Here is a 15,757-nt window from a genome sequence, read left to right as displayed (position 1 = left end):
GCCAAGTTCAATGTGGATGCATAGTTGACATAAAAATCACATTAGCACTTTGGATCTAGCGATCTGAATAACTTAAGTAGAAAAGAATGTACTGAACCAGACAGCATATTTTGGAATTTGTTGATTAGGTCTCTAACATCTGAATGTGAAGAATGCAGGATATAAGAAGTTCAAGAAGGGAGCTTAAGCTTAATGAATACCTTTTTTCCCCAGTGAATGCAAGTAACTATAATCAACATATTACTGATTTCCTTGTTTAATTTTCTAAAAAATTTAAATCCCAACAATCCTCAGTTATAATGTAAATGTGATTGTTGAAGGATATATTATCTGTAGATCAGTGGATTGGAGTAGTTTTGACAGAATTCAAAAGTATGTGTGTGTGTGTGCGTGTGTGTGTGTGTGCTCAGCCGCTCAGTCGGCCAGCTCTTTGCAACCCCTGGACTGTGGCCCACCAGGCTCCTCTGTTCACGGAATTTTCCAGGCAAGAATACTGAAGTGGGTTGCCATTTCCTTCTCCATATCTATATATACATGTGTGCATATACATATATAATGGGCCAGTAGTTAACACCTGTTTTGTATCTAGTTTTATATTGAGCATGATAGAGAACACAAGAAACTCTCAAGAAGCATATAATCCAATTGATGAGAGAACAAACACACAAGAAGTAATTCAAGAACAATAAGGGGCTGGAAACAGGAAAACATTTAAGTTTTGCTGTTGTCGTGTCCTGGCTATTATAAATAGTGTTGCAATAAACATTGGGGTACATGTGTCTTTTTGAACTATGATTTTCTCTGGGTCTTTGCCCAGTAGTGGGATTGCTAGGTCACATGGTAGTTCTATTTTTAGTTTTGTAAGGAACGTCCATTCTGTTCTCCATAGTGATTGTATCAATTTGCATTCCCATCAACAGTACAAGAGTAGTCCTTTTTCTTCACATCCTCTCCAGAATTTATTATTTTTTTTAGATTTTTTGTACAATTTTTTTTAGATTTTTTGACGATGGCCATTCTGACTGCGAGATGATACCTCACTGTAATTTTGATTTGCATTTCTCTAATAATTAGTGATGCTGAACATCTTTTCATGTGTCTGTTTGTCAACTGTATGTCTTCTATAATTACAACATGGAAGCAACCTAAATGTCCATCGACAGAGGAATGGATAAAGTTGTGAAATATATCATATATACAATAGACTATTAGTTATAAAAGGAACAAAATTGGGTCATTGGTTAAGACATGGATGGACATAGAGACTGTCATACAGAATGAAGTAAGTTAGAAAAACATATATTAATGCATATATGTGGAATCTGAAAAAATTGGTATAGACAATCTTATTTACAAAGCAGAAACAGAGACATAGATGTAAAGAACCAAAGTATGGATAATCAGGGGGAAAGGGGGATAGGATGAATTGTGAGATTGGGATTGACATATGTACACTATTAAAAAAAGAAAAAAGAAGAAAACATTGCTTGTGAACTGGACTTCAGAGAGACTTGACATCATCTTAGCACACAGGATCTGAATAGGCAGATGAGAAGAGAAAGAAATTTCTATGAGTCAAAGAAGAATGGCTTAAGTAAATGGACACTTGTAAGAAGAGCAGAGAAGAGAAACCAGGTTGATTCTAAAAACGAATGGAGTGTCCACTAATGGCCAGCGTGGGGCCCCTAAGTTGCTAGTGACACAGTGTATACCTTTCACTGTCAAGAATTAATGTCTGGCATGAGAGTGTTTCATCTTATCAGCACTAGGAAAGAGCTGAATGTGTAGAAGCTATTACCTTCTTTTTAGTATTGTGCTATACTGGCCCTGGTTTATGTTCTTATGATACCTTATTTTTTAACATTGATTTACATGTTTTTAATCTTTGACATATAAAAAGTATATTTAAAATATACATGCAAAATACTATATATAAGTTACAAAGCACAATGATAAAGCAAACACCCCAAATCCATCACCTGACTTAAGAATTAGAACATTTCTAATAACCTTCATATACCTATGAATTCCTTCCTAATCCCATCTCTTTTATCCCCCTACCCCCGAGAATAGCCACCATTTCAAGTTTTTCATTCCCTTCTTTCAATATAATTCTACCACTTGACGTATGTTTTCCTAAAGAATATACTACTTAGACTTACTAGTTTTGAGCCTTAGAAAAATGACATTCTATGACTGCTTTTGTTCAATCAATATTATGCTTTTTTACAGACAAATTTTATTTTATTGAGATATGTATTTTTACAAGTCCTTGTTTTATTTTTTATTTTTAACAAATATGATGCTTTTAAGATTCATTCAGTTGTGAGTTGCAACCTACTCACATAAGACTAGAAGGCCCAAATGCCACTTCAGATGGGTGGCTTGAAGTCAGCATTTATATTATATTTATATCATGGAAACCAGCAATCTGTACAAACCAGGGCTTTTCATTTTCAGACAGTTGTTAACATTTACCAGCATACCACTTATATCATCCGTCCTGAGTGTAGCTGACATGCATTCAGTTTCCCACAGTATAACAATTCCACAGTTTATCCATTTTCCTGTCCACCATCATACTAACAAATTTGCTTACATTTCATGGTACATGAGACATGCTTTCTAACATATTTATCCAGAAGTGAAGTCTCTGGGCTTCACTCAGATTTTAGGATAATGGAAAACTATTTCCAAAATTGTTTATGCCCCAGCTGTTGTATGAATCTCTTTTTGTCTCGGTCTTCACCAGCACTTGATTTTGTCAGATTTCTCAGTGTCACATAAAAAGTCATAAAACAGCATCTCTCAAGGGCCTTACTTTTCCTTGGTTACTAGAGTAAAATATTTTTCATATGCTCATTGGCCATTTGTGTTTCCTCTTCTGTGAAATATCTATTGCTTATTTTTCTATTGGTTTGCTGATCCTTTGTTTATTGAATTATAGATACACTTTACATTTTTTGAATATTAATCTTTGATCAGTGACAAATATAGTTTCCTATTTTGTAGCTTATCAACCTCTTTTTTTCCTGCCATTTTTTGATGAATAAGAATTCTTAACACTCTATAATTGAGCTTTTTTAATGTTTAGGAATTTTTGCATCTTGTTTAAGATGTCCTTCTCTAGCCAGGTGTAAGGAAAATGTTTTCCCATAGTTTCTCTTCTAATTATTACAATTGAATGTATGGACTGCTTCCTGATAGAACAATGAACGATGAAGCAGTGATATACCTTACATGCCACTGTAGTGGCATTACATGTACTTATTTATATATTCAGCAAACATCTTGAAGTGCCCTGGCATGAACTTAATATGCTAAGCCAAGGAGTTTGAATTTTGTTCTATAGAAAATAGAATCAAAAATAAATAAATATTTTTTATTTAAATAAATAAAATTTATTTTTAGAAATATAATGAACCAAATGGGGTGAGATTGTACAAGGAAAATCTATTTATAGAGCTCTTACACTAAATGGAGAAGGACAAAGGCGTAGACTAGGCAGTCTTGGGGGAAACGAGACTGGCTTGGTGACAGTGACGTAATTTGAGTTCAATTTAATATAGGGCTGAGAGAGGTGAAAGTAAATCAAGTCTGATATTGACATTTCTGCCCAGAAGACTGAAAGGATCCACAAAATGAGAATGGGAGTAGGTGATGTAAGTTCCAAAACCAAGCTGGAATTAGTGACAAACTCTGAGAGTAGAAATGTGGTCACCCTGTATCTTAAACAAGCACAGGAGTTAAGAGGCTGCTTCTCACACTTCTTTTTCTCCTTTGCCCTTAGCTTCCTGACACACAAAACCTGCAGGAGTGGTGGGCGGATGACTGACAGCTATGGTGATTTGGTGCAAGAAAAGATGCTTGGTTTCATTTTCTTTTTAAAGACATCTTTAAGTGACACTAAAATCACAATATATCTTGTTGGATTTAAAACTCACCCAAAGACTCTGAGACTATTTCATCTGGAGATTGAAGTATTTGTGAAGTCTCTTCTGTCCTTTCTGCCAGGTTGTCTCCTTGAAGCCTAAATGATTAAAAACGGTTATTGAAACCTCCAGTAATGTTGACTCGTGAAATGTGAGCTATATGTTATTGGCAACATGACTATGAACTTCTAAATTCTAAAACCAGGCATGCTTCTTCCAAGTAGAAATAAAGCTTTACTGAAATCTTTGTCATATAGTGTTTTTTTTGCTTTTCTAGCCTTTTGCTTACAGGAGCCTTTTGCTCCTGTATCCATGGGAAGATTAGTCTAGGTAGAATCTGCTTTTCTTCTTAGCCTGAGGAAGATTTATAAGTAAATGTTTTCACGGACACTGCAATGGGGAAGTGAGTGGAAGAAAAGCAAGCATCCAACATAGTGTGCTCGCCTGACTTCTGGGTCCAGGGGCCTGAGAAGGTTTCCATGGTTACACAGAGGTTCATCAAATACAGTTTTCCAAACCAATCAAACCTGAGCTTAAAGGCCTGCAGGTCAAAATCTGTTTCATCAGGGGGCATGAAGATTCAATACGTGGATGGCCCAGGGTTCTCAAAGACACTGGGTCTTCTTCAGGAGAGGAAGATTGCACAGGGACTTTCATGACAATAGATTTCTGAGCTTCTATATCCTCACCTCTGTAGTGAGGTTAGTCTGGGCTTAGTTATACTGTGAAAGCACTCTATCAAAAGAGGTACAGCTCATCAATAAACATGGGAACTCTGACCTAAGGAAACAGAATAAGCTCTGCTAACATTGGAGGACAGTTATCAAATAATCCAAAGGTTGGAGGTTTCTGCCAGTGCCTTACTTTTTTTCTTGCATTTCCTGATGGTGAGTACCCTCATGGGAGAGTATTAATGAAAACATGACATATACTATTAATATTTTTAAAAATGCAAACTCAAATACAATCCATAACTGTACTAGAATTTTTCATAGTTAAAATCTTCAACTCTTTTATACCTTTATCTGTATATACCACAGTGGAATCCAATAATGTATATGCATGACTCTCTTTACTTTTTGTATAAGTATAAATATTGTGCATTATACTTTTATTCCTACAATAATAAATTTTACACATTTATGTATGTATTATACATTTATTGTTGGTGGTGGTGGTTAGTGACTCAGTCATGTCTGACTCTTCCCTTGAGGCTCCTCTGTCCATGGAATTCTTCAGGCAAGAATACTGGAGTGGGTTGCCATTCCCTTCTCCAAGGCATCTCCCCAACCCAGGGATGGGGACCAAACCCATGTCTCCTGAATTGGCAGCACTGAGCCACCTGAAAAGCCCCATGACACATTTATACTTACATATTATCTTCTATACACAAAGTTACTGTATTATATAAGCTAATTAAATAATTCTCAAGAGTAATTTGCTGATAGTCATATAAAACTTTTCAGTCAAAAATCTTACACTTCTAATTAAGTTTTAATATTTACTCTAAAAAAAAGGCATCATTTTTAAGTGACTGATTTAGCTACATACTTCTCAAATCTGCCCAGTTCCTTCTTTTTATTTTGTTTACTTCTAATCATTGGGGTAAGTATTTTACTCATCAGCAACATCAAATATTCTTTTTTCATCAAAATGATCAAAGAGAGAATATATGTCGGTATACAAGACATTGAAGTGTGTAAATAAAGATTACTATTAAAAATTGACAATCAGTTACAACACATTTGGGTATCTACCATTAGGTTAAAAACCTAAATGATGACTCCCCTCTCAGCCCAGTGGTTATGACAGTATACTTCCAACACAGAGGACATGGGTTTGATCCCTGCTTGGGGAACTAAGATGGTACATGATGCATGGAGCAGCCAAAAAATTTTAAAATACCTAAACAGAAAATAAACCTCCAATAAAGGTAGAATAAAACAAGAAATCAAATCTAAGTTGCAATTTTTTTTATTCATGGCAAGCTTCAATAAAAACAAATACTTGTTTAGTATTTATCAATATGCTCAATAATAACCCAAATGTTGTGGCAATGTAAAGAAATAGGAACTGTCCTTGATTTCATGGAGTTCTCAATTGAGCTGAGTTGAAAAGAAAAATGGCCAGGATAACCACCAACAAATTGGGTGGCCTTGAAGCTGCCTCATCGTTGTCCGAACTGTACCCTCCAGACACCTTTGGAGTTGAATTCGCTGTGACTTGGCATCAACCCCATTGAGGAATGCCTCTGAGCCTCACTATCCTTGAGTGGTCTGCCAATGTTTCCCAAGCTGAAATCCACACAGCACTACTTCTGTAAGAGCTTAATAGGTGCTATGCAAACAAGGGTTGTGTGGGCAAGTCCGGGAAATACAGTTGCAATAAAAGTTAAATCACTTTTTTTTTTTCTTTTACATTACAAGAGTTGTACTCATACCCTCAAACATTTTCTCTTTGCTTTCTGAAACTCTCCTTCCATATTAAGCACTCTTCTATATTCTCAGCCTCTAAATAAAATGTTTCTTGCTCCTCCTGTCATAAGGAAAGCCTTTTCTCATCTAAGAATAGGACATCCCTTTTTCCTCTAAGAATATTATCGTACCTCCTCTTCAAAGGAGGCTGTGTAGCCCCTCAACCTCAGCTAACAGAAGGGTATAAAGATTAACTTGTATTCTCTCTGCCTGGGGAGACTTTGATCAGGCTCAAAATTTTCTTCTTCAACTCAAGTGTCACTATTATCTTGAATGAAATTTGTGTTTACGTATATGTACTGACTAATTTCAAAGTCCCTCAATCTCAAATCTGGAGTCTTTCCTTCCATTTCACCTTCCCCAACCCAAAGGACAGATAATTCAATTGCTTTGTCAGAAATCTTAAAATCCAGTGTTCTGTTCTCTGATAACAAACTCACTTCCTTTAGGTGATTTCACAAATTAGCTTTTTTATTTATTTAGTTTTGGCTGCACTGGGTCTTTGCTGCAGGGGGTGGGCTTTCTCTAATTGCTGCTCGCAGGCTTAGTTGCTCCACAGCATGTGGGACCTTAGTTTCCTGACCAGGGATTGAACCTGCGTCCCCCACATTGAAAGACAGATTCTTAACCACTGGGCCACCAGGGAAGTTCCTCAACTTCCTCTTCAATCAAATACATATCTGCATCTTCTCTCAGTTCTCTCCCGGGTTTTGCTCCTCTCCTGATTTCCTTCCTGCCCTACTCAGATGGGACCTATTGTCCCCTCAATCCCCATGCACCCACATCTTTTAGTCATTACTGCCAACCAGACCCTAATCCTGTATTAACCTGTCATTTTTGTTTACATGGCAGCTTAAAACTACTGGGAAGGATTATGACACTCTAGGACTGATGAGTGCAAACAAATCAATAGTTCCCAACTTTAAACTTCAGCTTGTCGGTAGATTTTCTTCCATTCCTTTCAAAGTCTTCAAAAATATCACCTCTCTTTTGTGTCCATCCAAAAAATTACGTAATCAAAAATAAAGACCTTCTACTCCCACTCACACAGCACCTGTAGAAGTATCTTTACCCTGACCTGTATTCACCACCTTCCGAATTCACAAGAGAGTGAGAGACCCTCTCCCCTGTCCAAGGTTTAGATCATCCATCAGGCTGGTGATTTGGGTCCCATCATCTCATCTGCCTCTTCATTTATTTTACTCACCACCACTCATTCTATTCATCTCTGTGGCTCATTTCCCACAGCATAGAAATAAGCTCATTTCTCTTTCAACCTTAAACAAACAAACAAAACAACATCCCTCCCATAATTATCTAAAACATCTACCTATTGCTTTTTCTAGCTCATTATTCTTTGAGTCAAACTCCTTAAAAATGCTTCCATCAATGCCTTTTAAAAAAATCAAAGTATAACATAAGACATCCTGTTAGTTTCAAGTGTACATCATAGTGATTTTATATATATACACATAAATATATATAGCAGTCAGTCAGTCAGTCAGTTCAGTAGCGTCTGACTCTTTGCGACCCCATGAACTGTAGCACGCCAGGCCTCCCTGTCCATCACCAACTCCCGGGGTTTACTCAAACTCATGTCCATTGAGTCGGTGATGACATCCAACCATCTCATCCTCTGTTGTCCCCTTCTCCTCCCACCTTCATTCTTTCCCAGCACCAGAGTCTTTGCCAATGAGTCACTGCTTCGCATCAGGTGGCCAAAGTATTGGAGTTTCAGCTTCAACATCAGTCCTTCCAATGAACAGTCAGGACTAATTTCCTTTAAGATGGACTGGTTGGATCTCTTTGCAGTCCAAGGGACTTCCAAGAATCTTTTCCAACACCACAGTTCAAAAGCATCAATTCTTCAGTGCTCAGTTTCTTATAGAAAGCTGAAATATGTATATAAATGTGTATATATATTATATATATATATATATATATATATACACACATATACATTTTGAAAGGGTCACTAAGAAAAGTATAGTTACCATCTGCCACCAAGCAAAGTTATTACAATATTATTGACCATATTCCTTATGCTCTACTTTGCATCCCCATGACTCACTTCTTTTATAACTGGATGTTGATATCTCTTAATCTCTTTTACTTATTTTGGCTGCCCCTCAACCTCCCTCCCGTCTAGTAACCAACAGTTTGATCTCTGCATCCATGAGTCTGTTTCTGTTTTATCTGTTCCTGTTTTGTTTTCTAGATTCTACATATGAACATGTGAGTTGTCCCATATCTTGGCTATTATAAATTGCAAATAATGCTGCAATGAATATATGGGTGCAAATATCTTCCTGAGTTAGTGTTTTTGTTGCGTTTCCAGAGAAATACTCAGAAGTGGAATTGCTGGATCACATGGTAGTTCTATTTTTAATTTTTTGAGGAACCTCTGTGCTGTTTTGTAAAGCAGTCACACCAACTTACATTCCTACCAACAGGGCATGAGGCTTCCCTTTTCTCTGTATCCTTTCCAGAACCTGTTATTTTTCGTTTTTGATAATAGCTGTTCTGACAACTGTGAGGTAGTGACTCATTGTGGTTTTGATTTCCATTTCCTTGATAATTAGTGATGTTGAGCATCTTTCAGGTGCCTGTTGGCCATCTACATATTTTCTTTAAAAAAAGAAAAAAGGTCTATTCAGGTTCTCTGCCTATTTTGTAAATCCAGTTTTTTAAGTTTTTAAATTTTGAGTTGCATAAGCTCTTCATATATTTTAGATATTAACTCTCCACCAATGCCTCTACTTCCACAGTTTCAATTCACCTCTCAATCTATTTTAATTTGGTTTGTCCTGCTGCCATTCTGAGACGATTGGCTACACACTAAGACTGCCTGATCTTCTACTTGCCACACACAGAGGAAAACTTCCTGATCTTGTTTTTATTTTACTTTCATTTCTACTTTGTGTGAACACTCTTTTCCCAGTCTGTACCATCTCCCTGAATCAGTTCACCCACTCTTTTGGTTTAACTACATGTAGGGTGGTTTTTCAAATCTTTATCTTGAGTTTTCAACCTGAGACTGGTATAACCAAATACTAACTGGACATTTTAATTGAACTAACCAGAAACATCTCAAAGCAAATTGTCCAGAGCAAACTCTTCTGCATCATACCCTGCCTTGTATGACACATGGCTAATCAATCTGATTCTTATTAATTATACTTCCTAAAGGAATTTCCTGAATCCAGTACTTCTTTATTCTACTACTACAATCACACTGCTCATCTTGACTTGCTCGGATTATTACATAGTTTCCTTGATGATATTTATACACAGAAACTGTTCTTCAAAAATTCATTTTCCATATGGCTACCAGAAAATTCCAAACAAATCCTCATGCTTTATTATTCTCATGCTTTAAATATTTCGATGCAAGGGATTTTAACACGAGTATTCTTAAGGGATCCATAAACAGGTTTCAGGGGAATCACTGTAATTCACAATAAATGGAATAAAAAGTTTTTGGTGGATGTGCCCTTTTTTGGACAGGGAGACAGTAACCTCAACCAGATGCTCAAAACTAATCTTTGACTCAAAAGACTTTAAGAACTACCATTTTTACTGGAGTCTCTTGTGCAAAATGAGTTATGGTTTCCTTACCAAATCATTCAAAAGTCTCTATTGCACGACCCCTACCTGTGTCTGCAACTTCACCTTCTTGGATATTTCACCGTGGATTTTATACTCCATAAACTCCAAACTGCTTTTACTTTTGTGCAGATATTTTATTAAGCCTCTCTGGCTTATAATTATCTCTGGCAGAATTTACGTTCCCCTCATTTACTTTTTGGCTTAATCCTAGGTTTTAATTACAGATTCTCCTTTTTTCAGTTTTTCTTCCAGAAGTCTTAGTACCTATGCAAATCTTTACCATAGTTCTTACTTTACTATGTTTTGTTTGCTTTGATGTCTATCAACACACACCAAGTATCTTAAAGATGAGTTTTATTTTTCATATTTTTATGTCTCTAAAGCCTAGTTCAGATTGAGCTTGATACATTGCAAACTCTGAGAGAGATTTCTTAAGGTATTTTTTAGTGATGAGCTCACCTTTGAGAAAAGGAGGAAAAGAGGACCCAATCTATGTATAAGGAATTTTCTACAGGATATCTGAGTATATTTACATTCTCTTGAAAAGAGGTAAAAATCATCCTGCATCTCTTAACCTGGTTCACCCTAATACAGATGTAAACCAGAGGCTTACGTGCAATCCAGTTTATGGTCTGGGGTGGGGGCAGGAGTGAGGAACACAGAGTGACACATAAAAGAAGAGAAAGGTGTGTTATTGAGTCATACCCTTTACTGGTGGTTGCTGCTCAATCCCACAAGAATTCTAAGGATCCTTGCAAAACATGTCCACTTGAAGAATGAAAGCATAGAGCATGTATCCATAGGCTCCTGGTCAAGGGTGGTCCCTGATCATTGATCTCCCTGATCTTTTCAGTTGTGCATACATCAGTTTAGAATGATTCTCATTAGTCATCCCAGGGCAGGAAATGAGATGTAAAAGATACCAGTGTAACTGAGATGCTAAAGTTTGCACATGCACAAAGCTGGCTCCCACAGTTGGAAGAAGCATATGCCAAAACAGTTGCTAATAAAAGTTGGGGCATTTTAAGTGAGGTACAAGCAGAGGAGATAAAGATATTAAATGTGTTTAGGTATCAAACAAATGAATCAGATTTCATTTTAATTGAACTGACTTGGCTAGGAAAAATCTCCAAGTTTATGAGTCAACAGTCACTTTCCATTGATTCAGTCTTAATGGTGAATAAGCCAATGAAAGATAGCATCCTCAGAGACTACTATAGTGCATATCACAGCCTATCATAGTACCAGGCACATGTACGTGATCAATAGACATTTGTTAAGTAAATGTTGCTGAAAAGTCCCTATGTCTTACCAAATAGCTTAAGGAAGATGGACCAGTCAAGAGGAAACATATGGAAGCTCATTCAGGAGACTGGTGGCTGTAGCAGTGATTCAAATTTTGCTTGCTTGGTAATGTTTTGAGATCCAGCTGATTCCAATGTCTTGCTTTGTAAGAAGAAACAAGGAAACAAAAACTAGGGCCAAGTGTCCAGTCCTAGTCCAAAATGTTGGTTACAACACACCACCAGCAGCCATATGCATTCTGGGGGCAAGGTTTGAATAGTGTAAGCAGTGGGAGGATAGTGATGAGTGTTACTTTTTTATACTTAAAAAAAAAAAAATCCAAAACACTCAATATTTTTCTTTTTTAAAAGCCTCTGGTACTATCAGTTCAGTTGAACCATGTGATGTGACAAGACTCAAATAAGTGTATTCTAAATTTTTCATTTGGCCTAGAAGACATTCAGTCATCTTTCTGTTTTCATGCTATCATGCCATGTATTCTATACTTCAATCTTCCCTTAATACTTTCTGGAAGAAAGCAGTATCTAACTAAAGAGTAAAGAAAGAAAGAAAGTGAAGTCGCTCAGTCATGTCCAACTCTTTGCCACACTGTGAACTGTAGCCTACCAGGTTCCTCCATCCATGGGATTCTCCAGGCAAGAACACTGAAGTGAGTTGCCATTTCCTTCTCCAGGGAATTTTCCCGACCCAGGGATCGAACCCAGGTCTCCCGCATTGCAGGCAGACGCTTTACCCACTGAGTCACCAGGAAGCCCTAACTAAAGGGTAAACACTCATCAATTTTTTTTTTTTTAAACTAAATTGAATACACTATGGCATGCATGAAATTAAATGCCAGGTTAACATTTCTAACTTATCTAGTTCAGAGGAGATGATGAATAGAATCTGGATTAATTCAAGAAATGTTAATGGAGTAGGTGGTACTTGCACTGGGCTTTGAAAATGCTGAAATTCGATTAGGTGAAGAAAAAGAGGAAGGGTGTTTCAAGGAAAGAGTAGTGAAATAATACAGTACACTTACTTTGGAAAAAGAAGTCTTCCTTGGGGGGGGGGGAAGATGAGAAAAGAAAAGAGAGAGAGAGAGAGGGAAAACCAAGTATAACAAAAAACTAACAGCTTCAGTGAAAGTAGTGTATTGACAGCAACAAACACATCTAGATTATAAAATGTATTCAGATGGGATCTTGCAAATTAAACAAAAAGATGTAGACTTAATGAAACAGGAAACTGTGAAAGTTTTAAATTATTGCCTAATATAATAAAAGCTGCACTAAGAAAATAATATTCATTGGGGCCTCTTGGAAGGCCATTTGGGAAGCTTTTACAACTTTCAGTTTTCACTTTCATGCATTGGAGAAAGAAATGGCAACCCACTCCAGTGTTCTTGCCTGGAGAATCCCAGGGACGGGGGAGCCTGGTGGGCTGCTGTCTATGGGGTCACACAGAGTCGGACACGACTGAAGCGACTTAGCAAGCAAGAAATAGAAGATCAAAGCATGGAATAAGGAGGAGGGTCTAGGCAGGTGCCTACAGTGGTGCAAGCACTGTTCCAGTTTGGGGGGCTGGGGGACAGGAGCTGTGGACACAGTGAACCAAATTTCCATCCTCACGGAGCTTTCATTTTAGATGTGGTGGTGGAGGTGCAGAGAGGCAGCTGGATAGAAGGGAGATGCTGAGCAGACTGAGTTGTGCACCAGGCTTACCCTCCCTGGGCTCCAAAATCTCTACAAAGAACTTCAGACACGATTTAGCAACTGAACAAAAATGACGACTTAATTTAGCTATTTTGAAGGACATGAGATTCTGTTTCACTGGAAAACAACACTATATCATAAATGCCAATTGGATCCAGGGAACCATCATAAACAGTTCAGGTTTTAAGAAATTTTGAACCATTTTCTACAACGGGGTAGAAGATTACCTTATCTTTGTCCTCCAATGTCTTCCTTTAATTCTCAAAGTGTCTTTCATAACATTGGTCATAGAGTTATTTCTAAGTCTCTTTCTAAATGTTCATTTTCCATTTCAGGATTCCAGTATGTTTCTCTAGAATTATTTTTTGAAAGAAATTCTAACAATTTAGGGGTGGGCTTCTCTTGTGGCTCAGCTGGTAAAGAATCAGCCTGCAATGTGGGAAACCTGGGTTTGATCCCTGGGTTGGGAAGATCTCCTGGAGAAGGGAAAGGCTACCCACTCCAGTATTCTGGCCTACACTTCCATGGAGTGTATAGTCAATGGGGTCACGAACAGTCAGACACGACTGAGCAACTTTCACTCACTCATTAACAATTTATTGTCACTTAATTTCAAAGTCTTAAAAAAGGCAAATTGTCATCAACATCAAAAATTTATCAGGGATCTTCGGAGGCAAAGCCCTTCACTGAGTAATGAGACTGCAATCTGCTGTAAGAGCTGGGTGTATTTTCAGGATCTCTCCAGTTACTTGTCAAGCTTCCTGAGGTTTCAAAGATCAGGTCTGTTATCCTCCACACCGTCAGGGCTTAGCATACTAATTTAATTTGTCTGCCCCTCCTACCCCGCCGAGTAACTATCTGATGTAAATAGCATCTTATCTGAAGTCACTAAAGACTTCTAAGAGTGCCTTCTCTACTCTAGAAGAATGGCACTGCTGCCTGTGGAACTTTGCTGCCCTCCACCCAAGTCCCAACTAAGTCTCAGTTCCTCAGGGAGTTCCCTGGATGTTCTTCCTTTCATTCTGCTTTCCAAACCCACTGACTCCATCTCTGGGTCTCCCTTACCCTTGGCCATTCCAGTTGACATTTGGTGGGTGGTCTGGCCCTCTGACACCATTTCTCACGCCCCCCTAGCTGCAGTATCTGTGTGCCAGATAGAGTTCTACCTTCCAGAACCTCTGATAAACACTTCTACTCCAGGAACTCCTCTGCCAACAGGAAGTTTCCAACAGTACCTAGATTTCACTCTTTATCTTAGTTGCTGTTCATTGTTGTTCAGGTACTAAGTCATGTCCCACTCTTAGCAACCTCATGAACTGCAGGATGCCACGTCTTCCTGTCCTTCACTGTCTGCCGGAGACTGCTCAAACTCATGTCCACTGGTTTGATGATGCCATCCAACCATCTCATTCTCATCATCCCCTTCTCCTCTTGCCCTCAATCTTTCCCAGTATCAGAGTCTTTTCCAATGAGTCAGCTCTTTGCATCAGGTGACCAAAGTATTGGAGCTTCAGCTTCAGCATCAGTTCTTCCAATGAATATTCATGGTTGATTCCCTTGAGGATTCCTTGAGGACTGGTTTGATTTCCTTGAGGACTGGTTTGATCTCCTTGCTATCCAAGGGACTCTCAAGAGTCTCCTCCAGCACCACAGTCTCAGCCTTCTTTATGGTTCAACTCTCAAATCCATACATGACTACTGGAAAAACCATAGCTTTGAGTATATGGACCTTTGTCAGCAAAGTGATGTCTCTGCTTTTTAATATGCTGTCTAGGTTTGTCATAGTTTTTCTTCCTAAAAGCAAGTATCTTTTAATTTCATGGCTGCAGTCATCATCCACAGTGATTTTGGAGCCCAAGAAAATAAAGTCTCTCACTGTTTCCACTTTTTCCCCATCTATTTGCCATGAAGTAACGGGACCGGATGCCATGATCTTCGTTTTTCAAATGTTGAGTTTTAAGCCAGCTTTTTCACTATCCTCCTTTATTTGAAGTCATGATCTTAGTTTTTCAAATGCTGAGTTTTCAGCCAGCTTTTTTTCACTCTCCTTATCTTAGTATATTCTCTTAAAAACCTTCCTTCTAGCATTCATCTGCGGGCACTCTATTTCTTGTCTCTTGCTGTTTATGTCATGTGAGGTAACAATGCATCAAGACAAAGCACCTTTCTCCTGACCCTGGAATGGAATAGAGTAACACTCCCCTTCACCAGAGGGCTTTCTTTATGTTCTGCTTTTTAAATTCTCTCCCTTGTTCACACGAATCTCTGAACATAAACCTCTAAAACAAAATGATGGATGGTGACATGCTCTTTCCTCTCACATTTTCCTTTTAACTTCCTATCTCCTGAAAGTGAGACATGAGCCTGCAAACTATCGGTAACTCTCTAATCAAATTTATAGTTCTCTCACACAAGTCTGATTGCAGACGGGACGCTGCTGTTGGTGGCCTCTTATCTAGGCTGCTAATTACACTCCTGGCAGAAGTTTAAGCATTTTAAAACCAAATCTAAGGAGGGCACACATGGAGAATAGATTTTTTGGTTTTTTTTTCAGTCTCTTCTGCTTTACCTCAATTCAGATATAAAAATGTCAACACAAAATTAGGTAGAGAAGATGACGCATGGAGCAGGACTGATCCTTACCACCCCTTGGGACTAGCTAAACAGGATTTTCCAGGCAGATTGACCAGAATGTGGACCACTGACACACACCCTGGCCAGGTTATTACTCACACCATGGATG

General features: G+C 38.1%; 1 protein-coding gene across 4 annotated transcripts in view; it reads right to left on the bottom strand.

The window, feature by feature from the left end:
• The window catches only part of C14H8orf34 (chromosome 14 C8orf34 homolog), a 364,577-nt gene that overhangs the window by 100,594 nt on the left and 248,226 nt on the right, over nt 1-15,757 (bottom strand). For all 4 annotated transcript variants that reach the window (XM_070802638.1, XM_070802639.1, XM_019974143.2 and 1 more), the window contains one exon: nt 3,945-4,030. In XM_070802638.1, coding sequence (XP_070658739.1) covers nt 3,945-4,030 — 86 coding nt within the window. The remainder of the gene's footprint in view (nt 1-3,944; nt 4,031-15,757) is intronic.

Source organism: Bos indicus, chromosome 14 (assembly GCF_029378745.1).
Source record: "Bos indicus isolate NIAB-ARS_2022 breed Sahiwal x Tharparkar chromosome 14, NIAB-ARS_B.indTharparkar_mat_pri_1.0, whole genome shotgun sequence".
Taxonomy (NCBI): Eukaryota; Metazoa; Chordata; class Mammalia; order Artiodactyla; family Bovidae; genus Bos; species Bos indicus.
This window is presented reverse-complemented; position numbering and strand designations above follow the sequence as displayed.